This window comes from Accipiter gentilis, chromosome 34, assembly GCF_929443795.1.
Source record: "Accipiter gentilis chromosome 34, bAccGen1.1, whole genome shotgun sequence".
NCBI classification, from domain to species: domain Eukaryota; kingdom Metazoa; phylum Chordata; class Aves; order Accipitriformes; family Accipitridae; genus Astur; species Astur gentilis.
In genome coordinates, this window is record NC_064913.1 from 12,854,156 (window position 1) to 12,881,304 (window position 27,149).

The 27,149-nt window shown below is 45.1% G+C and overlaps 2 protein-coding genes and 1 long non-coding RNA gene across 6 annotated transcripts in view; 2 read left to right on the forward strand and 1 right to left on the reverse strand.

The window, feature by feature from the left end:
• The first annotated feature begins 5,882 nt into the window (after nt 1-5,882).
• SOCS2 (suppressor of cytokine signaling 2) lies at nt 5,883-18,559 on the forward strand. Of its 3 annotated transcripts, XM_049792152.1 has the most exons (4): nt 5,937-6,106; nt 7,110-7,552; nt 16,819-16,894; nt 17,039-18,559. In XM_049792152.1, the coding sequence occupies exons 1-4, from the start codon at nt 5,962-5,964 to the stop codon at nt 17,092-17,094; spliced, it is 720 nt and encodes a 239-aa protein (XP_049648109.1). In that variant the 5' UTR covers nt 5,937-5,961; the 3' UTR covers nt 17,095-18,559. The 3 variants fall into 3 exon arrangements, with proteins under 3 accessions (XP_049648111.1, XP_049648109.1, XP_049648110.1); XM_049792153.1 differs by lacking the exon at nt 16,819-16,894; XM_049792154.1 differs by lacking the exons at nt 16,819-16,894; nt 17,039-18,559 and having other exon boundaries at nt 5,883-6,106; nt 7,110-13,823.
• LOC126034441 (uncharacterized) lies at nt 17,046-19,126 on the reverse strand. The gene is made up of 3 exons (XR_007504629.1): nt 19,089-19,126; nt 18,698-18,752; nt 17,046-17,149 (listed from the first exon to the last, which is right to left on the reverse strand). It is a non-coding gene; the product is annotated as an uncharacterized LOC126034441 (long non-coding RNA).
• CRADD (CASP2 and RIPK1 domain containing adaptor with death domain) overlaps nt 19,106-27,149 on the forward strand; it is a 79,898-nt gene continuing 71,854 nt past the window's right edge. Inside the window, exons 1-3 of one of the 2 annotated variants that reach the window (XM_049792151.1) lie at nt 19,106-19,346; nt 22,908-23,213; nt 23,309-23,508. In XM_049792151.1, coding sequence (XP_049648108.1) covers nt 19,145-19,346; nt 22,908-23,213; nt 23,309-23,505 — 705 coding nt within the window. In that variant the 5' untranslated portion in view covers nt 19,106-19,144 and the 3' untranslated portion in view covers nt 23,506-23,508. The remainder of the gene's footprint in view (nt 19,347-22,907; nt 23,214-23,308; nt 23,509-27,149) is intronic. The other variant, XM_049792150.1, reaches the window with a different exon arrangement.

Below are 27,149 nucleotides of genomic sequence, written 5' to 3' on the forward strand. Positions count from 1 at the left end.
TCACATTTCTCTGCTCGAGAACCAGATGTGCTGCCTGACCACTGTAATCACAGGACAGGGAGGAACCCTGGCAGTTATACACTGCTATTTAGATCAGTTCAGGTAAACACTTGTCAAAATATGGTCAACAAATAGAAATACATCATAAGCAATAACTGGCCTTTTAACTAAAGCGGATTTTATCTGACCAAATGGTATGTCATGGATAATGGATAATCTGTGCTGCATCTTTGGGAAGTAAGGATGCAGAGAGCAAGGAAAGGCCCCTTGTATTCTTCCAGGTAGCTAGAGAAATCTAGCTAAATAAATCAGTAAACCTTTTCAGCAAATCAAAGCAAAGGTAGCAAAACCAGCTGGGCCAAAAATGCATTGCCCCCTCCTCCACTTACATCATATTGTATAAATAAATCAGCATGCTAGCTCTCCAGTAAAGTTGGCATACTTTTCAGGAACAAAGTGGAAGTCATTTCTAGCAACAGGCACTTCACACTATTGTAAAAACATTGCTGCCTCCTTCCTTGGTCATGAAAGGGATTTTTGCCTAAAGGAAAAATAAAAAATAAATCCACTCGTCCCTCCCCTTCTCTTTTTGAGCACTTAGGTTTGAAAACAAGTCAGAAACATAATATATTCTGCTTGTGATTTTCAAGAACTCTTAATGTTGATGTTTTCACTACTAATATAAATCTCGATTAAAAATATCTACTATATGGATGATATACTGCCCAAACCAAAACGCTCATGCACAGTAGAAAGTATCTGGAAAAGAAATCAGAGATTCCGTAAGTTTGTGCCTTTCATCTCCAGTCAGCTGATACGCCTCTAAAACTGGCTCAGAAGCATTCATAACTGTATACATACAGGCAATATTTCTCCTAGAATTGCTAACCCAAAACATACAGACTAAAAATAAATAAAGCACTTGGTCTGAATTGTACTTACAAATTTTCAATCCCCATTTGTATAAACTAGTTTTCTCTTCATATTAGTGACTCTGTTTAGAAGAATCACTGTTTGTTGCATGGCAAATTAAAAAAACCTTATTTTGTTTACATGATGGAAAGCTGAGTTTTCAGTCTGCTGCTTCTTTTCTCTTTCTCCATTTCACATCCTTCTCCTACTCTGTTCTAATTTTTTTATATAGTAAAACTCTTAAGGCAGACCAAGCATGTATTAAACATCCTAATCCCAAAGAAGCTAAAAAGTAGCTTAAAGTAGTTTCATGCACCACATGTGGCCCATAATCCCAAAAGTAATTTAATTTAATCACCTTTTCTTACCCTTAATTTTTTTTTTCTCCCCTGTGACTGTGTGAAAGACTTACACGCAGACAGAGGAGAAAACCAGCTAACTAACATTGTTGAAAGAAACAGTGAAATACTAACTTATTCCACGGAGCCTATAGTACTTATAGAAAGTCTCATACCAGAGAATAAAGGTAACTGTGAACCGAAGCACTCTTATGAGGTGCCAAAAGTGTCATTTAAAGATCGATTTGCAGTTTTTAAGTTTGAATTTCATTACTCTTGTAAATTTATCAGATCTTTAGTACTATTTTTAAAAGACATTAACTTCTCATGAAAAAAAAACTTAACAGAGCTCTGTTTAGGAAAGATCCTGCTGATATACTGCCTATTTAATTTTTATGCTACCTTTTTCATAACAATATCTGAAGTTTTAAGTAACAAATATTTATTACATTCTTCTGTTCTTGTTTCTCATTCACCACATAAATCATGGTCTTCCTCTCTCTGCCTTTATAGCAGCCAGCTGTGGTTTTAGAAACAATTATGACTTCAAGTGACGAATAAACAGCAGAAGCAAAGGAAGTCTTGAGATACTATCCACATAAAAATGCCATTAATAAATAAAACGGGGAAAGAGAACTACAGCAAAGCTATAAAAAAGCAGCTTTGCATCTAGACAAGATGCATTCCATTTCTCTAAGATGAATTAGTCAACTTTAAAGGAATAGCCCTGATTTGAACATTATGTCAGAATAACATATTTTTGAGCAAAAGCTCTGTGCCAGCATATACATACACGGAATTATTTTAGTAATAAAAATAGATCTGTATTCCTTTTTTTTGTTGTTGTTCTTCTGAACATAGTGAAGCCAGTGCTATTCTGGAAAAGTAAATTAGATTTTATGCAAGATCTCACATCATCGGTAGCAGAACTGTCAACTAGATTTCAGAGGACACATATTCTCTCCCCTTTTCACATCTAACAAACAGTTAGTGGGGATTCCACAAGAGTCACTGGAGGCTGGATCTGAGGCTATCTGAACTGCATGGACAAAACCAGGAACAAGAATGACTTTCAAGACCTAAATTGTTTTAAACCATTTCTGAGAATGCTTAAGCAAGAAAGCCCATGTTTGTTCCTCAGACCTCATTTTAAATCTGTGGTGCTGTCAGCGATTAAAACCACCATTTTCATAAAACTGAATAAATTAAATTTAAAAGCACCCAGGCATCACAAACAGATGAAACCGTACTGACCAATTCACTTAAGAAAGATTTTTTTTTTCTCCTCAGATGAATCTGATTAATTACTAAATACAGCACTTATTTTTTAAGAGAACTATTAACTCTAATACTTTTCACTCATCCCCTGATGTTTAAAGATTATAAGTAATATCTATTACAAAAGCCTTTAGGAACTGTCCTCCACGGTGACTTTTTTTTTTTTTTTTTTAAAGAAACCTTCAATTTCAGGAATTGCTGGCGAGTACGACCCAAGGCAGGAGTGTCCCTGTGGGAGCTCTCTCTGTGCAGGGGAGCCGGCGTAGCCCCGCTCCCTCAGCCGTCCAGCCGAATAGATATTTATTTATCTCTTTGATAACAAAAGCTGGCCCCCCCCAGCCCGATTTTTAAAGACATTACTTTATGTTATTTGATATTATGTTTTCCTGAGGACTTTAAAAAGACACACCTTAACCAAACCCGAAAAATACTCCCTCCCGAACACCCCCGTACAATTTACAGAGAGCCCTGACCTCCAGCCAGGAGCAGGGGTGAGACTAATCTGACTACTTTTGCTTCGTTTCCCCTCTTTTCTTTTTTTTTTTTTTTAAATCTTTCTAAAGTCGGCTCGAGGCCGCCGGGGCAGCGGCGGAAGGTGCCTGGTTATACCGAGCAGCACCCGCGGCACCATCAATCATCTTTAGGCTGAAAAAAAAAAACAACAAACAACAAACCAAACCCCAGCTTCGGGTTTATTTAAAAAAAAAAAAAAAAAGAAAAAAATCGCGGGGGGGGGGGGGGGGGGGGGGAAGGAGCGGCGCGCGCATCGGCGGGTAATGGCTGTTTGTAGCAACGAGGTATTTAGCGCCGGAGGGTGAAGGGGGGTGGAGACCAGGGTGGGGTGTCCCAGGAGCTTCGACCGCCTCAAGTTCCCTGGCACGGAGCTCCTGGCACCAGCCACCCCCCCCTCCCCGGCCGCCTCCGCCGCCCTCAGGTGCCCACGGTGACGGGTTAGACCGGGCACCCCTCAGCCCTCCGCCTCTGAGGGAAGGGAAAAGGGAGGGAGCCGCGCTCCCGCGCTCGCCCGGTTACCTCAGGAAGTGCCGCGCGGGCCCGGCGGGCTCGCGGGCGGCCGTTGGAGCCCGCCGCGCGGGGCCGTGCCTCAGGCACGGCTCCAACGGCCGCCCGCCCGCCCGCCCGCCGGTACCTCAGCGGCGGCCCGGAGCCACTGACCTGCTCGCCGCGCGTCTCCCGCGGGCTGAGGAAGAGGAGGAGGAAGGGGAGGAGGGGGGGGAAAGCGGGCGGTGCGGGGCAGGGTTAGGCGACCGCTGCCCCGGCGTGACAGGGGCGGCGGCTCGGTGCGTCGGCCCCGGCTGGCCGCGATCGCGGTGGAGGCGCCGGAGCGGGTCCTGTCACATGATGCGGTTCCTGGAAAGTTCCTGGAAAGCAGCCTTTGTATGTAGCCATCCCGGGAGGAGGGAGGGAGGGAGGGAGGGGGGGGAGTGGCGGGGGCAGGATGCCCTCGCCTCGCAATCAAAGGCGAACAGACCGCCCGCGCCGGGGAGACGGGGGGGGGGGAGCGGAGGGTGTTCTTTCCCCAGGAGCACCATCCTCCTCCGGCAGCGGCAGCCTGTCTGTCTGCCCGAGCGCAGCCCCGACGCTTCTTCCCCGGCGGAGGGTGCCGTGTCCCCCCACACCGGCCCTTCAACGCCGCCCGGGGGAGAAGGGGGGAGGCGAGAACAACCTGACCGCCTCACCTCCAGGCGGCGGCAGCGGCGGCCCCAGCCCCGTCCCGCCGAGGCCGGGTGAGTCCCGTCGTCGTCGGTGTCGTGTCCGTGTGTCCCCCTCCCTCTCTTCCCTCCCTCTCTTCCCTCCCTTCTGCTCCCGGGACGGAGCTGCCGAACCCGGAGGCAGGCTGCTCCGGCTTTCCTCGTCCCTGACCGGGGGAGGACAAGCTAGCCGCCACCGCCTCGCAAAACCCCCTCCGTCCCCGCCAAGCTCCCGGCGGGCGGCGGCACATCGCGACCAGGCGCTTCCCCCCCGGGGTCTCCCCTTCGCAAAGGGGTCGCGCCTGAGCCACCCCTCGGCAAAGCTGATCCCACCTGCGCTCGGTTCTTTGCCGCCGCCGGCCCCGCAGCCGCTCCGGGGACAGGGCGCACCTGCACCCGGTCCCCGAGCCGGCGGCGGGAGGTCCTGCGCTGTGGGGGGGGGTGGGGGAGAAGGGGACGGGGATGGGCTTTGTCCGGAGGGCTGCCGCCTGTGTGCCTGCGTATTTTGCGATAGAATACCCGGCAGAGCAAGCTATCAGCTGCTGCTAAAGTTTAATTGGGAAAAGTTTCCGAGCTCCGCCGCGGAACTTGGGACGGGAGGAGTCACCTCGGCGAAACCCCTCAGCCGGCGGCGGCTGCTGCGCACCTGGAGGCAGAGACTCTGCCCGGTTCGCAAGCACCGGCGGGGGTCCCGGGCTTCCCCGTGAGACCCGTCCCCGGCCAAACCGGCTAGGCTCTCCCTTCGCTGGCGCTGCCCAGCTCCCCGTCGCTCCGGGCGTGTCGGAGGGAGAGCGAGAGACTCTTTGTTGTTGTTGTCCCTCCCGTTCGCGTCTAGCCGAGCGGAAAGATAATTTTTTTTTTTTTTTTTTTTTTTTACAGTATCGGGATTTAATGGAACGGGAAAAGCACATTTCCTGCCCCGCTCTAAATATATCGCGCCCTCCACCACTCTGCCCCTTCCCGTACCCAAGCGGCCAGCGAGCCCCGGGAGCCGGCGCTGCCCGCCGCACCCGCCCCGCAGCCCCTCGGGCACGCCGCCGCCCGGGAGAGGCTCGCTCCCACCCCGGGAGCACGGCCCACGCCGCGTTCCCGTTCCTAGAGGTACGACTTCGCCTATGACCTTACTGAAAGGCGTACCGTGCCAGTGTCGCTGCAACCCGGGCGGCGCCGGGTCTGCGACCTGGCCCCGCTCCTCCGGTACCCCTCCCCGCTCCTACCTGTACGCTGCTCGGTTCTCCCCCACCGCCTCCCCTGCGGTACCGGCCGGGTTCCCCTTACCCCGGCCGCGGCCAGCGGCGCATCAGCGGGTTTGCCCTCGCAATAAAGCGAGACCACCTCCGCCTCGGCCCCGGCGGAGGGGATCCGGGGACAAGGCTGGGCGGCGGCGGGTGGGAGGGAGGAGATGTCCCTCCCCCGCTCCGCCGGGAGGTGATCTCTCGCCCCGGGTCCCTCTGGATGCTGGGAAGTTCCGAAGCGGGAGCGCCAGAAAGGCACGGGCTGCGTCGGGAGCGCCTCTCGCGGGGCTCGCCGCCGCTGCTAACCACGCTCTCTGTCTCTCTCTCTGCTCGCAGGCGGCGCCCGGGCCGGGGACCGGGGCCATGCACCCGGCGCGGCGTTGAGCACCGCGGCGGCGGCGAAGCGGAGCCCTCCTCCCGCGGGCAGCCCCCGACCTGCGTGCGAGCGGGGCCGGGGCCGCGCCCGCCACCGCCGCCGCCCTCCCTCCCATGACCCTGCGCTCCGCCGGGTCCCTGGAGAGCGCGGAGGGCTCCGGGGGGCGCTGGGGGCACCCCGGGGCGGCGGCGCCGATTGCCGAGGAGTCCCGTGAGGCGGCGCAGCTGGCCGCGGCTATGGAGGAGCTGCGGCGGGCAGGTAAGCCCGGGCGGCCGGCCGGGAAAGGAGGAGGAGGCGGCGGGGTGTGGGGGAGGAGGGAAGCGCCCGGGGCGGCGGCGGCGCTCGCCGAGGTGCCCGGTTCGCCGCCGCCCGCCGCGGTCCCGGGGGAAGGAAGGCGGAGCGACGTGGAGGGCAGAGCCGCCGGGCGGAGAGGGGCAGCGGGCGGCCGGGGCGACGCTTTGCCATCGCCGGCGCTGCGGGGTCGCGGCCCCGCGGCGGCGAGGAGGGGCGGCGGCGGCGGCCGAAGCGAAAGCACCGCCCGCCCCGGCAGCGCCGCGCCCCGGCGGTAGCCCGGGATCGCCGGCCGGGCGAGGGCCGGGGCGGCCGCGGCGTGGGGAGCGGGGCGGCGGAGGCGCCGCATCCCCCCCGGCCCCGCGTACCTGCGCTCGGCGCGGCGGCGGCGGCGGCTCGCCCGGCCCCGCAGGACGCGGGGCTCGGCCGCGGGCGGAGGGGAAGGAAGGGCTTTTGTCTTCACCGCCTCCCCGGCGAGGACCGCAGCCCCGCCGCCGAAGTTGTTTTCGTACCCCTCGCCGCTACTGATCGCTAGACGAAGCTCGCTTCGGCAGCAGCCTGCCGACAGCTACCAAAAGCGGGCTTTCTGCGGGCTGCCGGCGTGTGCCGTGCGGCCGCAGCGCTCGCCCCGGCGTGGGCGCAGCGCGGAGCCGCGGGGCGCGTCCCGGCTACCTTACGGGCGGTCCGCGGGGTCGGCGGCTTCGGCGTTAAGCCTCGCAGGACGCTGCAGGAAAGTTTGTGCGTGTGTGTGCGTAGATAGGAAAATAAACGGTGACCTGGAAGGCTCTGTCGGAACGAGACGCGTTGTAAAGCAGATGAATTTAAATTGCAACTAAAAATTTACAGTGCCTGCAGGACTTCAGCTTTCAAACAACAAAGGAAATGGGTTATTTCAAGTGTATCGGCCAAAGAGAAGCTTTTTAAACAAACAGGAATAAACAAACCCCTTGTTCCTCTCCTCTTTTAACAGGATGGTACTGGGGCAACATGACTGTTGCTGAAGCCAAAGAGAGATTACAGGATGCCCCCGAAGGGACCTTCTTGGTTAGGGATAGTTCCCATTCAGAATATCTACTGACGATTTCTGTAAAAACCTCAGCGGGACCGACCAATCTACGTATAGAATATCAAGATGGCAAGTTTAGACTGGACTCTATCACTTGTGTCAGATCTAGACTTAAACAGTTCAACAGCGTTGTGCATTTGATTGAGTACTATGTCCTTATGTGCAAGGACAGAACCGAAACACCTTCAAATGGAACAGTTCATCTTTACTTGAACAAACCTCTCTATACGTCTGCTCCATCTCTGCAACACCACTGCAGAGTAACTATAAACAAATGTACAAATCGGATTTGGGAGCTGCCATTACCAACAAGACTAAAAGAGTACTTGAAAGAGTACCAATACCAGGTATAAATGTCTTTTCTAAATGCCTCTAATGCAGAGTAACTTTTAAATGCAATTCTTAAAATCAGCCAGAGAACTGAGTAACCAGTTGTACAACTCAGCATGGAATTCACTATCAAAACAGTGGCAGTTCTGGGGGAAAGGTTTTTATTTCAGATGCCACAAAGGGAGACTTTATGTAGAATAATCCCACTTTGCATCCTCGGGGGTTTGACAAGGTGGCATGCTATTCTTGCGAGGAGAGAGAAGCCAGGAATCTGTCCAGATTGTGTTGCTTTGTCAATAGCATAAAATACCGCACTAACTATCAAATGCTAACTGAAGCAGTGGGACTGGGAGAGACTGCAGAAGTGGTCAGAGACTTATGCACTCTCATACGTATCTCAGTTGTTCGATTCCAAGATTAATTTGGTGCTGGTGTTCGTATAATCCTGAAAGCTTAACTGGATCACACTGTGATAATCTTGCCAAAGTTATGCAACTAATCAAATCCAGTCAAAAAAAGTGATCATGTATTCAGTTGTTTTTTTTTTTAAACTGTAATTCTTGTGCTTTTCTGCAAGCAAAGGAGTACTGTATGTAATCAGTTTAAAACATTATTTTTCAAATTTCGCTAAAAGCTGACCTTAAAGAGAAATGCCACATCTTTCATAGGAACCCAGTATGTTGCTGATTATACCAGATTGGTATCCCAGAATCTTTAACATGTTAACATCTTCCCAGTGGTGATATATCCATGTTATTACTATTAAGCCTCTTTTGGTTGAGGCTTTAGGACTGTACGCTGCAGACTTGCAGTTGCTCAGTTCCAATGTCAAAACATGGATATCAGCAGTTAGAGCTGTCTTCTACAGTGTAGAATGTTTTCTTCAGCTTGTTTCCCAAAATGTGGGGAAATATGATTTGGGTTTGTTTTTTTTTTTTGAGGGGGTTGTTTTTTTGTTGTTTTTTTTTTTCTTAGGTTTTTTTTCTTTTCTTTTCTTCTAATTCACCATTGTAGCTATCAGACTATTACTCAATAAAGTAAATCAAATTGCACAACAATCTCCCAATCTTTGTATGTATGGATTTGCTACTATTCAGGAACAGGGATCTTACCAACTTATATAATTTCTCAGCTAATACTCAAATAAATGCACATATATCAGTGAGGATGAATACCCCTGCTTTGCCTTTGTGGTGCTGCTCAAAGGTAGAGCTGGATTATGTTCAGATTAGTGGCTTAGAGGCTGCCTGCTGAGTTCCCATAGTTAGGTATTAGCATAGGACATTGCTTTTTCTGTTACAGCAGTCCTCCAAATGGCAAGAAGGGACTAAGGCCCTCGGTACCCATTCCTCAGTCTACATGTGAAGTATTTAATAGAAGAACTATCCAGGCTGAGAGTAACAAGGACATAGATTCATCCTTAGTCAAGCATTTCATAGTTTTAACTCTTTCCCTAGCTTTTTAATTAAAGCAAATAGAACTGTGTTTGAACAAGGAGGGTTGTCAAGACTTGCTGTGATCTAGCCCTGCCCAGGCTGAAATAGAAACAATATAAAAGAATCTTCTTGTTTTCCTTGTGACTTAACTGTTCTGTAGTAGTGTCAAGATGCTCTGTCCCTTCTCATAAACTCTGGGGCACTGACCAGCTTATTTTGTTGCATCTAAACTCCCAGTGTTAGGCACTGGGTTTTGTCATTAATGTGCTGGCAGAAATGAGTAGCACAGCCGCTGAGATGAGGAGGACACCAAGAACCTGAGAGAGAGGGGATGGCCCCTTGGTATGGCAAATGCTTGATATTTTGTTCTCTTTGTGGAAAAGGTGGCTTTTCTCCCTCTTCCTCCATGGCTTCAATTCTCTCTCCCTGTTTTTAATGTAATCTTTAGTATAGAAATGGGTAGAGTTTTCTCCTGAAAAACAAAACAAAAGCTTTTGTTATGCAAAATTTTTCTCCACGCCCTGCCAAAATGTAGCAGATAGTTGGAAGTGTTTCACATATAATGGCTACCACCTTCCGGTTCCTTCCCAGAAGAGCTCTTGTATTCCAGGTACGGGTCGTAATCACACGGTTCTTCTGTGCTTGTCATCTGTCTTGCTGGGATCTGCCACCCTGAAGCTGAGGAGGTTTTCCTGTGAGCAGTGCCCATGAAAAGTGTTCCCAGGAATACGGTTCTTTCATCCTGATGAATGTGTGTTCTTACAGTTCTTGTCTAGCTCTACCTTGAGATGAGATAGCTGCTATACGGAATAACTTCTGTTACAGTAAGAAACACTCTAATCTGCTGCTACGTTAACCTTCTACTTCTGGGCATTTTTAGCCAAGGTGATAAACTTGGGGTCTCAGTGGTGAGGTTCTTTAAGTTCCCTCCAGGCTAGCCCCTGGCCTGGGGATTTAAAACCACAAATACCAATGCTGGAACAAGCAGACTGAGAAGATAAGAGCTTTGGGGTGCAATGAGACAGTCATGTTGTACATGTAAGAAGTGATTTATGTCTCATTGCTGGCAGCCTGCTGTGAGCAGTCACACGCCAGGTACACCCCACAGCAGAGCCAAGCTCTGAGGAATGACATGGGGCAGATACAGGGCAGCTCGCTGGGCTTTTTGTTAGCGGTTCTCCAAAGCACAGGGGCAAACGGCAGGCTGAAGACAAGAAGTGCTAGTAAAGTGAAAGGTGGTGATTCTTGTAAATAATCAAGAGTAGTTACTGTGATGTGGAATCAAGTCACCAAACATTGAGCATACTGACTTAGGCTTCGTATCATTCGTATTAGTTACTGTGAGGAAAAGTAGGGTCTGTAGCTATGGTGTGCTCGAAGCAGTGAACAATATTTTGAACAGACTGGAGGGGGAACTAGTCCTCTTTGTATGAAAGCATAGTTCTTGTCCTCATTAGGATGCCAGCCCTAGGGTTGATGCATTGCACTAGTAAAACTAAACCACACTATAGCTTGCTGAAAGCTCGGCTTCGTTCTAATGCAGCACAGAGGAATGACTTGTTCGGGTACAAAAAAATCCAAGGATAGCACACGATTAGATTACAGTGGTGCAAAAATGTTGCATGTAGACCTTGTGAATTTTCAGGCATGATCATATTGTCCAAACATTTAAAAAAAAGTTCCAGTGCTTTTTTTTATTATTTTTTTTTAATTTTACAGATGTTGTTGTGGCTTGTTTGCAGCACTAGCTTTTAAATTGCTGGGCCTTCAGATTCCAAAAATTACTTCTAACTGATACATGTCATCTTGAATTGCTAGTACAGAGTGTTCAGTGAAGCCAGTTTCACAGGTTCAATGCCTGTGAGTCAACCAAAAATCATGATAAGGACTTTAATCCTAAGCCTTTTTTTACACCCCATGTGTTGCTTTGTTTTTTCATTTTTGAGTCTGGAGGTTTCAGATTTTCCAGCTTATACCTGGAATGTTAGTTGCTGACAACTTCTTCATTTCAATTAAGGGAAAGCTGAGAATCCCACAGTCCTAAAAGGTGATGCTTGGGAAAAAAAATAATTGCAAGATGAATGATGAAAATGGAACTGCTGACTGTATTTAGTTGAGCACTAAACCTAGCAGAACTGTCAACTATGGCTCCATTTTAGTTGTATGGGTATTTACCTGCTGCTAGTATTATCACCAGAGACAGAAAATGGTTCAAATACAAGATGGGTGGGTAGAGTGGGAATGTAACCAAGCAGCTGCGCCCATTGCATTAGAAGTAATTTTATTTTAATCTGATCTCATCAGTATTGTCCTAATTATATTTTATATAACCACATTCTAGATAAACAATATATAATTATTAGCAAGAAGGAAAAATTGCTCACTAGAATATGGGGGCAGAAGGGGTTATTTTTATATCTTAAACCAATCCGGAACTTACAGGGTTCTGTAGTTGCATGAATTGCTGTATCTTAGAAAGTGTTCCTGTAGGTAAACTACCTTGTTAAAGATCATAGAAAAAACTTTATTTACTTACATGCTGTATTCAAGAACTTTTTCTTGTATTCCCGATAAAATTCCTATGCATTTTTCCTTTGGCTATAAGCCTAGGATCTAGCAGAAAGGAAGTCAAGTGATGTCAGGGCTTTGTTCTTCTTAAGCCAAAACACATGATGGAAATGGGAAAAGATACCTTTAGACATGGGTGTCATGTCTAACAGTCATTTAAAATAAAGTAAAATAAAACTTTTGCCGATGTTGCTGTCATTAAAATAAATCTAAGTATCATATTGACTGCTAGAGGAAATAATGGCTTGAGGGATTCTAAAAGTTATATTACTGGTTCGCAATAATTATAAGAAACTTTTCTGTTGAAAGGAGAAATTTTGTTTTTTAAAAACTATAGCAATAAAGGAAACTTCTAGTTCATAAACCATAAAATTTCCAAATAGAATAACTAGAAATTACTTGAAAGGTCTGAGCTGGTTAGTGCCCTGTACACAAAGGAAATGGGGATGACAAGCTACTTTGGTATCTCAGCCTAGCTCCTGAAAACCACTTCTTTATGAGTGTTAGCAGGTCTCAGTATTTTGCTAAGCCCTTAGCATGACTGAAAATGCCTGGAAACAACACTCCACCAACATACAACTTTGGATCACCAAGGTCTGAGCTTGCTTTACAACATGGCGGTTTGCCACAGTATTGCTGAAATTCAGTAATTTCTACAACGGGCTGCAGATCAGTCAAAGAAACTGGGAGGCAGAGCCGGTGCTGCCGGGGCTGTGAAGGGCATCGGTGCCGACCATCACTGGTCCTCATCGGCCGTCTTAGACAGAGGGCACGCTACAAGCTAGGTAAAATACAGCTGCCAGAAAAGCAGATGACAAGCTACGCTGCTTGCTGAGGAGGGAACTACCTGTCTGGCTTTTGGTGTCTGAGAAGGGACCGAAGGGAAAGAACATGAAAAAGCTAGCAGCTCCTATGAGAGGTGGCACCTCTCACAAGGTGTATCAAATAACTAACCACCAGGACTAGTACGATGCTGAAAGGTGTGTTAAGTAGATCTTAAAGGTCCAAGGGAATGACTGGTATCAGCATAGTTTGAAACCACATATAAACAAAGTCTGCCTAGATAACTGAATTGGGGGGGTGGTGGTGGAAATAAGCTTATAGCAAAATCAGTCTGTCCTGGTCCCAGGGTTGCCAAGGCGGGGAAGAGATTAACTGTTTATTAATCACGTTATCTACAGGGCTTTGAAATAGCCAGTGCCTCTGAGAAAGTCTGGGGAAATGTAAAAACATATCACCATAATTATGGTGTTTAATCTGCCTGATAAATTGTGGATTTTATTCTACTTAAATGCTATTTTTAAAAAAAGGATTGCAGCTGTGTTTTGTTTTGTTTTTCTTCCAAAGTTGGAGCCATTAACTCTCCAGGAACTGAAATACCAAAATAATACCACTACTTTCTATGGTATTAAGGAGGAATAAAATGCATTTTTTGCAATATTAGCATAAGGAACAAGCTGGCATTTAGTAGGAAAAAGTTTAAACAGGTAGTACCCAGGAAAAAAATTAGTGCCGAGTGCTGCAAAGAACAAAATACGTTTTAAAACCCCCACATTCAGTGTTCCTGCCTTAATTCTTCTTTCACTGGCAGGCAGGGTTTTTGTAAGTAAATCCTTTTGTTTTCAGTCAAATTGTTCCGAAATTGATGTTTCATAGCTGAGAATTGCAATTTGGTGCGCTGTCAGTTAACAAATAGTGAATGCAGAAGTATGTTCAACGTGGGAAAAGATTCAAAGCCCAGTGCAAATTCTTTTGACTTTATTGAGGTTATTTGGATCAGGCTTGATAACAAGAATTATGTAAGAAACAGTTGTAAGACTGACAGTTGAAAGCTGTACAATCCCTTTTCGAAATGCTTTGTTACAATTTAATTGTATCTCTTTAGGTTGCAGACCTGAAATAGAATCTGGATTGTTCTGGACACTTATATTACACACATCATACATTTGCTTTTTTCTTACCTAGTGTGCTGCTTGACACAGTCTGGAGGGCAGAACTTGTGGATCAACTGTTACTGTTTATGGGATTTTTAGCCGGTTCATTTTCTTTTAGGAAGAACAATATTAAACAAGACTGAGCCTATATTAGCTGCAATTTACCCATCTATAAAGTGGGCAGTGGACTTAACATTTTGTAATTTATCAGTGTGGGGTGAAAAGTCGCTTATATTTCAATTAACATTGATAGGAACTTAAGCTGCAATGATGGTAATATCCTTGACTGGTTGCATTGCTAGGAAGAGAGAAGAAAGTAAGTTAGGGAAGTGAGATTCTTGTCTAACTAGATTGCAGCAGAATTGGCATTGCTGCTCCTTTGTGAGCTGAAAAGCACTTCAGATGCATGTTTTCGGTGAGGGAAGCTGCCTGCGAAAAGATAACTTTTCTGGAAATTCATCTGTTTAACTCCCCTGATGGAGGATGCAGTGCCTACTGCAGGCTGCTTAACTTGCCCACTGTACCCATGCAATGCAGGCAGGTTTCATTTTGAAAGGGAACAAAATAGAGTAAGTAAATTTTTAATCTAAGGATATTTTTTGTTTGAGAACAGGACGTATGGAAAAAGTATAAGCAGTGGCAAATCTCTTGCTAGGCTACCTGTAAAAACTTTCCATGAATCATTACTAGCTCCTGAAAAGCTTAACCTGAAAATAAAAACCTTTAAAAATATAGGTACTGTATATGAGTTTGTCCAGGTCAAAGCCTGGGAAAGAAACAGAAGATGACAAAAAGCAGTAGTTATTCTCCTCCTAAATAAAACCAACCTTCCAGTCTTTTATCTAACATGCTAGACAACCATTTCATATACTGTAATTTGCAAACAAAACGAGCTGGTTTTGTGAAAAGGTTTCAGACTTGAATCTTAAATTCCTTTTACTTATTTTTCAGTGTTTGATTTTCAGGCTAATTCGTGAATTTTCTTTGTTTGTTCTCACATTATTAAAATGGTTGCTTTACATTTAAAAAATAGTTTCATAAGTCTGGAATAAATATTTAGAGGCTTGCGGTATTTCATCTGTCTCCTCAAAACATATTTAAATTAAACTTCAAAAACAAACACAGAATTACATTAATTAATATAAAGAAAATGGACTAAAAATTCTGAGAAATAGTGAGTCATATTTTGCAAATATTAATTGCAGGGGTTTTATTACAATTAATTCATTGCAGAGATTTTTTTTTTTTTCCTGGAATTAATCCAAAAGTTTTGCAATTGATGCCTGCTTCTTTTCTTACAACTATTCTGCATTCAACTTTTGGCTAGAGATTATTTGTATCAAAGTAAACAGCATTAAGAATTAATTCATTGCAGTACAGCTAATAAACATTTTTATTACTGAAACAAAGGTGAATGTATAGACACTACACAATCACTTCAAACCCCATGGTTTAAGATGTTTTGAAACGTTCCCTGCTATATTTTAGCTACGTGCTGGACATGCCTTTTAATAAAACAATACTTTTAAGGAAGTTCATGACATGTCACCTACATTTTGTATTCATTGCTCTCTTCAAACTGCATTTAATTTAAAGCCTTTACTATTTCAATGAATGGGAAGTTACGAAGTATCAGAATAATCTTGAGCAGCAGCCGGGGGGCTGTTGCCCTTCAGTGAGGCACTTCAGTCCTGCCCGTCACCTTTTCTCAGGAGGGATACAGAATCACTTTTGGAGTAGCAAATGCCACCTGAACAGTGACACCCCCTCCCAAGCCACAGTCCAGTGCCCTCAAACCCTGCTGGCACCCAGCACAACACGCCTAATCTCCGTCTACAAGTTGGGCAACCTTTCCATACCAAAATCGTCCCGTCCCTGGCATCAGCCTGTTTTTTGGTGGCTGGCGCAGGAGCCCTGCATGTTGGCATTAGGGAGGGCCATGCTTGCAAAGGGAAGTGCAAGGGGGACCAGGGTGAGGAGGAAGAGGAGAGGGAGGAAGGGAAGGGATTATTGCCTGGGACGGCAGTGGATGGCAATGGCTTGCAAGACCCTCATCTGGTCTTCAGGCCACCGAGTTTGGGCCACCCTGACTTATATTTTCAGTGGTTTTGAGATACATCACATTCAGAAGTGTTTTCTGTGCTCTTCTTTCTGAAAATGACAGGCAACCATATAATATGTTTCTTTTTTTCCATCTTCATTTCAGAGGTTTTGTGAGAGATTTAACCAAATAGATGTGTTTTTAATAAACAAATCTAGAGGCTCATATTTCTTTTCTTTTGTCCTTAAAGTTGGAATGCTGTCCTACAGACAATTGAAAACAGCATAGTCCTAATAGATTAAATCTGCTTGCACTAGTTTTAAAAACACATTTTGGCTCTTCTTATCAGCAGAAACAAATTAGTCTGTAGAAAACAAAGAAAATATGTACATGCTAGCATACAGCTTGACTCTTAATTAGCACAAAGGATCCTCTCAAATGCATTTTTTTTTTTTTTTTTACATCTCATTATTGTACAGTTTCTAAAAAGATTTGGGACTTTTAAGTGAGCTTTAAAAAAAAGTGTAAGGTAATTTTAAAAATCTGGTATTCTGATCTGGAATAACCCACATGTAGAGAACAGCATAGTCAGAAGAGATGCCGCTTAGCTTGGTTCCCACAGATTTGGACTTGCTACCCCGAATTCAGCAGTCCTCAAAAGTGTGGCACGATGACCACCAGCAATTCCCCAATCCACAGAACCAGTGAGAACAAGGTCTGAAGTCTAAAAGTCTGATGATACTGATGTGCGGGATTGGCTGTGATCCACCGATCTACAAAGTCTAGTAAATACTTTTGTAATCTACATGGTTAGCTTTGAGATTTGAGCAGAGTTAGTGGGGAGTTGAGCTGAACCCAAACTGGCTCAAATATGTGTGTGTATCTGTATCTATATCTATTTGTCCCTAAAACTGGAATAGGACCAAACCATCCTTCTGAAGTTTTACTGAACTCAGATCAGAACTGAACTCAAGAACTTTAGTCAGGGCTGAACCCAAACAGAACCGAAATTAGAAGTTTAAGGGCTTCTCTCCTTTGACTTAAAAGTATTACCTGTGCGTATCCTTGTTCTGTAACTGTGGAGTATAATCAACACCTGGAGTGCATTACTGAAGATGAACCCGAAACACCTGTAGTGCATTTACAGTTTCTGCTAGTGAACGTGCAGCACTAGTTATAAGCTAGTGGAAGGAAAAGGAAACACCAGACTTCCCCTTTAATCAGACTTGGATCTCTGCTGTTATCCTCCTTCCTAGGCTTATCTGTTTCCTTTCACTGCTTTCCTTCTTTCCATCTCTGTTTAGACTGTAAGCAAAGACGGGACTAAATGCTGGCTCTATGACGGCTACCATTTACTTGAGTGGGAACCGGAGTTGCTCTGTGCGTATCCATATGTTTTGCTAACTTTCTAAGACATTCTTGGACAGCATAAAATAAATAATCCTAATTGCCTCATCTGGCAAAAAGATATAGTAAATGCAAGTGATGTAACTGCTTGTCTTCATTTTCTATTTTAAAATGTAGGCACATTATTTGCAATTAAATGCAGCTGTCAGGATTACAATGATGTGATATTTTAAGTCTCCAAGTTCGGTCACTCCAATTCCAGATATAATACAGTTCCTTGCATCGTGACTGGAAAATAAAAGCTGCAATCAGAAATACAAGAAGCTAAGAAAGGAAACTTTCAGTAGCTGTACAGCGCTGTGCTGAAGAACGATCATAGAGATGGTTTGTGGTGTTCTCTGCTCCCTGTTTTGTGTTGTTTACAAATGTATTTTCTCACAACCGGTATTACAAACTATCCATGACATGAAAATTTAAAACCACCTCAGCTGTGCTTTTGCTACAACAGCAGCATACTTCTCATCTTAAGAGTTACCAATGACTTACTTGTGTGGTTTCCAGTGTTGTCGAGGTCATAGTAAATACATTAATGCATCACTCCGAAACAACCCATAGGAGTATTTAAGTTTTTTTATGTCTGTGTTCCTAGAAGACTAACATGTGTACCTGAGACAAAAAACATTTACTTTGGTTTCACAGATGTACTGGAATAAGATATTGTTTCTCAATTATTTAAAAGCCATTTAAATCCCTTGTATCAAATTTATTGTCTGGAAATAATCCTAGATAAAAGCATTATGTCAATTAAACCAAAATACTGCTTTAAAATTGCCAAATAAGTAGCATCTCTGTAGAAGCTGGCCACATAGTGAATGCATAGAATTTTTTAAACATTTCTTAAATCCAGTGTACAAACTTTGCCTTTAAGACTGTGATTTACATTCTGCATCCACATAAATTCTCAACTTTGCTGTCAGCCACAGGAAAATCAAAGGAAAAGGATCCAAGCTTTCCAAGTGTGACTAAGTGCATATCTTTATGCAAAATCTTGTGGATAAATATCATGTTAAACATACGCAGTATGTGAGCTCTACCAATAATACTTTTGGTTACGTTTTTCCATGGCAAATTATTTCCTGGGTACAATGCCTAGGAAAGGCATGTAAAGGTTTCCATAACAAACTTCCAAATACCCTTAAATCTGTACGAATAGTCTCAACCGACTGTGCAAATGGGATTCACACAGCGGCAACACTTCAAGCAGCAGCTGCAGCAACCACCTTTACTGCTTTTCCAGAGGGTAGGCATTAGCAAGCCGAGCAGACAGCAGCCAGCTCGCTGTGGTTGTCTGCAGCTTCAAGGTAGCATGTTCCAGCTCTGCAGGATCTTTTTTTTTTTTTTTTTCTTTCATCATTACTGCGGTCCCAACATGAAAGAAAAGGGCTGATGCTGCTCAAGCCCGTGTGACACCTGACACCTACGTGAAGATGGAAAAAAGTTCTTCCATGATACCTGATAGGAAATGACACCGCCTCGTTTTCATAGCTCTATGAATCAGATTTCTCCTTCTACTGTACTTTGGTTTCAAATATTCACATAAAATAACGTGAAAGAGATGTTTCTGTATTCAATAATAGATGAATAAAAGTACGAGAACGTGCGTAGCGCTGTGGCAGGCACACGTTGGATCTTACTTTACCAGATGGTTTTCATCTTACTTTACTAAATGGTTTTAATCTACCTAAGTTTCATTTTGAGGCTGTTCAGATGAAAGTAATGAAGCTAAATACACATAGTATTCGGTGTAACACTGCCGTGCGTTTGATACGATGGTACCAGCACCTGGATGAAGTCTGGCTTAGCACATACTCGCAAACAGGAACCGGTATTCCTAGAGAGTAATGAGATCAGCTGTTTCTAATGTCACGAAAACTCCATTTTTGTACTTTCTAATTTAATTTTAGATACGACGCCTCCACTGGCTAAAAAAAAAACCAACCCCAAAACCCAAACCACCCCACCACCCAGATGCCGAGAGCGCAGCAGGTCCTCCGAGCTCCTGGAAAAGCACCTCCCTGGCGGAGGCCCCCCCTCAGCCCCTCGCCAGCGGAGAGGACCCCCCCCCCCCCCCACACACCCCAACCACCTCAGGGTCTCCCGGTCCGAGGGGGAGACCCACCTCCCCCCCAACCACAACCCCACAGCAGACCCCCGCCCCAAGGCCCACCTTCCCGCCCGGGAGGCGGGTGGGACGCTGCCGTCCGGTGCTTGCCCACAGTTGACATGGCGGCGGCGGCGGCTTTCCCGCCAAACCCCCGCCCCGTCCTCCTCAGCGGGGCCGGCGGCCGCGGCCCTTCTCCTCAGCCGGCCGGCCCGCAGCAGGGCGGCGGCGGCGGCTTCCGGCGAAGCCCTCTTGCCTTCAACAAAGATGGTGCTCCCCGCGCAGGCTCGGCGGGCGCCCTGTGTAGTTCCCCGCTTCCCTCTTGTAAGTACGGGGCGAGGGCGGAGGGGAGGGGGGGGGTGTCTCTCCCCTCACAGCGCTCTCTCGCCCGCTCCGCGCTGTGGTGAAGAACCGGCGGCCCCGTTCGGTTCGACCTGGTTCTCGCCGCTGAGGGGGAAGCGGGTGTTTTAAAAGCGTTAAGCCCCAGCGGTGCTGAGGGGACGTTCGGAGCCGGGGCCGGGCTTCTTCTGCGGGGCGGGCCGGGGCGGTGGGAGCCGAGGGCCGGCGGCAGCGCCCGCCTCCGCGGCGGCAGCCGTGCCCGGCGGGAGGGCGGAGGGGGAGGAAAGAAGAAAGGAAAGAAGAAAAGGAAAGAAGGAAGGAAGGAAGAAGGCAGGCCGGGGTGCTGCTGCTGCCGCCGGCCGGGCTGGAGGCGCGGGGCTCGGGTGGCAGCCAGCCCCTGACTGGCGCAGGAGCAGCAGCTTCCAGACCTGGGTTAAAAAGTTAAAAGCAAAACTCGATTTTTTTTTTTTTTTTTTTTTTTTCGGGGGTGGGGTGAGATATTTTAACCTGTAGGGGTGCTGCGAATAGCCAAAATCACTCGTGGATCAGGCAGTCTTAGTTTAGTCTTAGCTGAGCAGGCACATGGGAACACGTACTCGGCGTCACAAGCAGCCCAGTGCAGTTGGTGTTTGGGAAAATGCCAAAGCGTTTCCAGCCAGGAACTAAGTGAACGTTCCTTTTAGGATCAGAAAGGGTCTTTTTAGGGTCAAGGCTTTCAAAAGTTTTACCGCCGTTCATGGACAGATTCTGTGCCAGATCCAGAAAAAAATGCAAACTTGCCTGTGTTTGGTGTGGTGGTAAGTCAAGGACTGTGCTCATTCAGCAGGACGTGGGAGTATATTTCTTAAAATTTGGCTCTACAGTGGAAAAGATGCATTTTTATAAGTATCCAGGGAAGGTTTGAGCCATGTCATCTTTTGGGTAAACGGGTGACTCATCTTTCTACTTTACCTCTAGCACAGCATTACTGGAGAAAATTTATTTTGGACCTTACTTTGGGTCCCTAGGTATAGGCTGTGATTAAAATTAAATTAATTCTATGCTGTGCTAAACTCCATCCCTCCACTGTTACGCATCAAAATCCTGATATATTTCCATATCCATTTCCGTCCTGACTCAGACATTCCTTCTCACAGTAGACAAGCACAAAGAAATACTTAGTTTTTAAAAAGACCTTAAAAATCAATATGCCCCATCTTGGAAGTTTACTCAGCCAGTGACCTTGGGGTTAAGGGCCCTCAGTGTTTAGGGCTTTAAAGCCTCAGTTGCGCTCACTCTGCAGTCAGTGAGCCAAAGGGCTTTTTCAGCAGAAATTCCCCCTTCAGGGTCATGGCTTGGTAGGCATTTTTCAGTGCACAAAGGTGCAAACTGAGATGGTTTGAAAAGGCCTTGTTTTTGAAAAGCATTGACCACTTTGGTCATGAAGAAGGGGAACTCATCAAGTGCTGGAGAAGTTGATGTTCCTCATCTGGCACCTGGGCAAGGAGGCTCCTGGATGGGGCTCTGGGTGGCCCGTGCAGAATGTGAAGCACAAGAGCTTCGTAGCATCTGAAACAGTTTTCTGCCTGGGTTGAGAGAATGCACTCAGGGCTACTGCTGGGTGCCTGTCTTAAACTCTGCAAGAGCTTCATGAGCTCAGGGGTGATCGGGGAATCCTGGAAGGGAGAAATGGCGGGGATCTGCTGCCTGAATTTTATCTGGTTTTGCTTTAGTGCAGTGATCACTCCCAGTCGTTTCAAGTTAGTGCGTGTTAGAGACCAGAATCTTCAGCTTCACCTGTCCAAAATGAGCATCTGAACATCAAATGGGGAAATCCAGTTCTCTTTCCTGCCTGCTCTTTTTCCATCTCCTTGCTTGCACTATCATCTCACTCCATGATGGAGTTTGATGTTTGAGCTATGCTTAGCAAACTAGCATTTTTTAAGGACATAGTCAGGACCAATGTTGTTTGATTCCCAAATGGCCCCTAGACAGAAGGCAGGCACCTCAAAGTTCACTTAACTATAGAAGAAACATACTGGGTAACCCAGGAGAGATGGAGTTCTCCCGGGAAGGTGCTGTCCAGCAATGCTTTCAGTGCTCAGGGGAAGCGTTTTCAGAAAGTAGCTTTATCGGGGGGGGGGGTGTCACAGATGGGGTTTTCCAGTCTCTCTAGGGGTCCTAGGCCCTTGCATTCTGTCCAAGATGCCATTTATGTGCCTATGTGTTTTGTTGGTTGCCTGCCCTAGATTTTAACAACCAGGCCAGCCAACTAGCCAACCTTTGATGGGGCTTCGAGAGCCGGTAGGCACCTCTCACCATATAAAGACTTTAGCAGGTTTCTTACAAAAGCTTTGAAAATCTCTGCTTCTCCATGTATTCTCAACCTGAATTAAGTACACTTTCTGCAAGGCCTAGCTGTTCAAACAGCAGTGTCTAGTTTAATTATCAGAAACTCACTTGGTAATCACACTCAACACCTGCTGCAGGTTTTGTACTTCATTATTTACTCATGAGAAAGAATTTAATTGTATTACTCTGTCATTTTCCTTTTCAAGTGCCATTAATGGGCCTAGGGATATGTTTGTCGTTAAGGACTAGACTGGACATCTTGATTCCATTCATAGGTCTGGCACGGACTCCCTGTATGATCTTGGATGAGTTGCTTGGTCTCTCTGGACCTTGATTCCTCTTTGGTAGAGTGGCTATAAAATGCATCTTTTCCAGCTTTTGTCTAGTCAGAGTGTTAGTCAAGTGGAATGGAAGCTGGCAGAGGGCATCCGATTGCTTACTGTGAATGCATTAGAAGGGTAAATATCAGGGAGGGAGAAGAGATACTTAAGCTAAAGAACAGTTGTGGCAGAACAAACGCCTATAAATAGAAGGTGGATAAATTTGAGATGGAAATTTGAAGAAGGTTTCTCGTCATCAGATCAGTCGAGTTCCAGAGCTGCCTTCCAGGATGAGTTGGGGGGAGAACGACCTGGTGCGTAAGGTACATTTCTACCCCTCTGAAAATTAAAATGCATCGTGTAGGCCAAAGCTGCCTGCTGACTCTGTCCCTGCTGCTGCTGCCTGGCTGTGGTGCATCTACCAGTCCTGCTGCTGCTTTTGCGCTAGTGCAACAGCAGTAACATCAGAGGCAGCAGTAACAGAGCCCAGGTGTGACATCTCTCTTAATTTTTTGGGGGTAGAGTCTCTCAAGGACTGGCAAATGCTCTAGCTGCCTTTAGTATGAACCTTAACCAGTTAATGAGCGGGATTATTTGGCATGGGTTTTATTCCAGCAAAGGACTGGTCTTCACAATGCCAAAGGTTCTCTTGCTTTGTTAATATTTCCCAGAAATGGCTGCATTTTAGCTCGTGAGGCAGTGAAATCTGAGTGGAAAGAAGATGGTGGGGATCATTAATAGTTTTCCCAGGTTGGTGGTTCTGAGTTTGGCATTCTTTCTAAAGGTTGCCAGGTATCAAACATCAGTTCTGGATGTTCAGACATCACTTCTGGATGTTAAAGTTTGAAGTATTTTAATCTTCATGCATTTCCCTACTCCTTTTCTCACACTCTAGGTTGCCAGATGGATGCCAGAGACAAGCAGCTTTTACGCTCCCTGCGCCTGGAGCTCTGCACAGAGGTGCTGGTGGATGGAGTTGTTATTCAGTACCTCTACCAGGAAGGGATTCTCACGGACAGTCATGTTCAAGAAATAAAATCCCAAACCACCACTCAGAGGAAAACCATGATGCTCCTTGATATTCTCCCCACCAGAGGACCCAAGGCTTTTGATGCATTCTTGGATTCCTTACAGGAGTTCCCGTGGGTTAAAGACAAGCTGATGGTGAAGCGTAAGGAAATGACAGTACAAGATCCTGCAGGTAAGGCCATGTTGCTGATACTTTGAAGCTTGCTCTCAAGCCGTAAGTTTGAAAGTATTGACCGTCCCAATAATTTCAAGTTATGTGTTGTGTAGATATGGAGCATGATATCAACAAAAGGGGACAGCCTGAATTTGCTGGAAGCCAGCCAAACGCCAGGAAGTATTGCAAACTTTGGGGAATGAGCAGGGCTGAATTTCAGGAGACTGGGAGACAGCAGGAGAGGCTGCCTTGGGAGAGGCTGGGATGTAGGAGGACCCAGACTCCATTACCTAAAGGAAATGAACTATAAAAAGTAGTTTTGACTAGCTGCAGAACAGTCTTCTCACCAGCCATACCCAATTATTCTTTGTTTTATGTATGTTTTACAGTGGTTTGTTTCTGGATTTCTCATGTTGACAGAATTTTTATTTACTTACTCTTATTATGATTTTAATGTCATTTTGATTTAGTAGCATATGCTAATTTAGATTTAGTTAGCTTATTATGTTTACTGGAGTGCAAATATCTCGGATCATTACTTCCAAAATTACTAGCAATTGCTAAGTTTAAAAAAAAACAAAACAGGGGCTAACCAATTTAGAGGGTGTTGTATAATCTTAGTTAGTGAAATCTTTGGCTTTGTGGCATTTAAATATACTTCTAAAACTAGTGTTCTGGACTTGATGTTTGTTCAGAAGTGATTTCTTTACCAATATGTGCATGCAATTGTTGAGCTGTTTTGAACTCTAAACAACTGCTTAAAATGCATGTTTCTTGCCCTAGATTCTGGCAGCATGCGCTGGCTGCTAACCTCATGTTACCAGCAAGATAGTGAAATAGTCTGCACTTGGGAACATCGTTTCTGAGCAGTCTGATTAACCTTTCTCCAAGGCCTCCACTCTTCCCCCCTATTTGAGTTTGGTCGTATGTATTTTGACACACATGACACGTGCTTTTTCCAGTGTCAGTGTGCTTTGCATGAGACTGAAACCCTGTGAAGGTGGGTGACTAAGACCCGCTGACCGTCATGTGTACCTGCGTCCCAGTTCAGCTGCACGTTCAAGAACGTTTTGTCAAGATCTGCTGGACAGATCTGATGTTACCTTACCTTAGGACATTTTTAATGGACTATCATGACAACTTGTCTTTCTGTTGGGTATCTGTGGAGGTTTATGCTTGCTCAGGAATGGGTAAATAATTTTCAGAATTTGGGAAATAAATGTCCTGTGCTGCCCATAGGGGAAAACACTGCAAGTTCTCAGCACAATGCATACTTGTGGCATTCAGTGTGTTGGGAAAGACCTTGCTTGCTGTTATGACAAATCCTGTCATGCCAATGCTCTTTATTTGCCTTCCAAATCAGCCTGTTTGTTTGCTAATTGCTGGTTAAGCTGTTGAATAATCCTTACAGTTCCAGAAATGCACACACAGCCATCGAGTACAGTCAGGATCGCGTAGTTTGTAAACAGAAAAATTGTTTCTGATTTTTGTACTTTTGCTTGTTTTGTGGATTGCTTGTTTCCTTTTTTGATCGCTTGTGACTAACGTGCTGGATTTATGCATATCAGGTTCTCTGGTTTCAAGTGGGCTGACTTGATAATCCTATTGCCAAATTTTGTGTGTAAATTAGAAAAGGCTTCCAAACCAGATCAAAGGTTACTGTTATTTTTACTGTGGCAATACAGAGTGTAAGAACAGGATAAGAAGCAGATAGCCAAGTTTGTTTTAATATTTAGGCATGTTCTTTAGAAGCCAAAGAAAGAGAGCACCATCTGTGCCCTAATAAATGCTGAGTGCACCCTGGAATGAATTGGAAACTATGGTGGCATCATCAGTGCTGATTACATGCAGGAAAATGTGGTTTGGGATAAAAAGCCTCGCTTTGCATTCTAAACAACAAACTTGTAAGCTTTTGTCTCGGCAGAGTACTTGAGCATATGCTTGGCCTTAAGCATGGAAAAAGCCATTGGCTCTAATAAAACTATAAGCATACTTAAAATTAAATGTGTTCTTTAGTGACATGCTAGATAACTTTTCCCTCATTGGAAACAGTTCTTATAAATGATGATTTGTCAGTGGCAATTTCTTTTAAAGAATCCATTTGTAGTGAAAAAAGCCTGCCATATAGGCAGTACCTTTTTTTCAACCCCAAAACTTTTAAAATTGAAGTTGATTTTATGGCCTCAGATTTTTAAATCTTTTTTTCCTTTGAATCATGCATACTTATGGAAATCGCATGCCTGCTGTTCACTTGTTTATGCTCGATTAAAATTCTGTTTACTCAAGCAAAATATCCTCAGTTTTTGCAGATCTTTTGCAGGACTAAGGACTGGTGGCAAGTTGTTCCTTGAAGGAAGGTTTTATTTTATAGTCTTTCTCTTTTCACTGACTACATGTAGGATTTTTAAAGTAAGTAAAAGTAGACTTAGGTTTTCTCTATCTGAACTTAAAAACTGTGGCACATGCACAGTGTTTTTTCCTATGCAGGCCTTTGGATTATTGTGCATTTTGTTAAAAGAGATCAGGCTTTCTATCTTTCCTTTGGCTGAGAAATATACTTTGTTGGTTCCCAGTTAAAAAAAAAAAAAATAATCACAACTGTAATTGTTAAGAAGCTTTAAATTTATTTTCTTCCCCTAGTAAAAAAAAAAACGCCAAAAAACAACAAACCAACCGAACCAAACAAACAGCAATTTCAGAAGGACAGAAATAAAAACATTTTTGGTGATTAGTGTAAATATGATCTCGTGGACTGAGCAGCTACAAAATAGAAGCCAAAATCTGAGACCTAGACAAGACACTGCCACTGACTCATTGAGAGCCTTTGGGCAAATTCTTCCAAGGCAGTGGAGTTATTGATTCCCAAGCTGTGTAACTTGCTGTAATGTTCATGGAGCAGCATATAGGGTAACTGTAAATTGGCCCAGGATTCAACCCAGAGTATGCTGTTTGGCTGCTTGTAAATAAATTAACTTTAAAACCTGTGATAGCCTGAGTTTTATTGCTGAACATCAGTTGACTTAAAAATAATAGTTCTGTATATTGTTATCTGCTGTAGTTCCAAGGAACACAGAAGACCATAATCCTGCAGAGCATGAGGAATATTTTTTTCCGTGGGAATCAGGCGAGTGATGTGCAGGCAGGTAGGGCCACTTGCATCTCTAAAATTGCAGCAAAGAGACCCAAGATTCCTTCCCCTTGCTTGTTTACTTTATGCACAGGACAGCCTTTTGCCTTGGGTCACCTTTCTTCTATCTCATATGGATCTGTCAGATGGCCGCAGCTTTGGGGAAACCTTTTCTTAAGGTAGGGAAAGCATTGTAAAACCCCAAAATCTCAAGAAGAACATTTAAAGTCATGTGCTTTTGGAGGTAAATATTTATGACTTTATTTCAAGATGATAGGGTGTGTTTCTTGCTTATCTAAGAACCTGTGATAAACAGTTCACCTGTGCAGAGTGGCACTGCAAGATCTAATGATTATAAACATCAACCACAGTACGAGTTCCTGATTTTGAAGATGAGAACTGCCGTAGTAAGAGTTAACAAAAATAATGTGTGTCTGTTTCATTGGGAAAAGACTATTCTGTTTTTTCTGCCCTAGTTTGGATAACTTTATGCCTTTGTCAGGCACATAAATCTTCAATATAGTATTATAATTCCTACAAAAAAACTACAGCTGTTGGCAACAGATTTCCATTCTTTCTAGGAACAGCAAACAGTTACCCAATATTTTTTGCACTGAATAAAAAAATATAAGCTTTGATGGCATTTGTTTATGAGAATGTTTTTCTAATCTCTCTCTGCTCGGGAATTTCTCTGCCCAAGTATTGTATTTCTCTCTGTGCTATATGTTGCTATAAAATTATTTAATTCTAAGAGTGTTAGTACTGGACCTCTTTGTAGTATAGATGATTTCTCCATTCCACAGGAAATCACAGCATACTGAGAAAGA

Coding starts and splice junctions, on each gene's coding strand:
- SOCS2 (XM_049792152.1), top strand. CDS start 5,962: ATGACCCTGCGCTCCGCCGGGTCCCTGGAGAGCGCGGAGGGCTCCGGG. Junction 7,553..16,818: donor TGAAAGAGTACCAATACCAG/GTATAAATGTCT, acceptor ATCTCTGTTTAG/ACTGTAAGCAAAGACGGGAC. Junction 16,895..17,038: donor GTGGGAACCGGAGTTGCTCT/GTGCGTATCCAT, acceptor TTTAAAATGTAG/GCACATTATTTGCAATTAAA.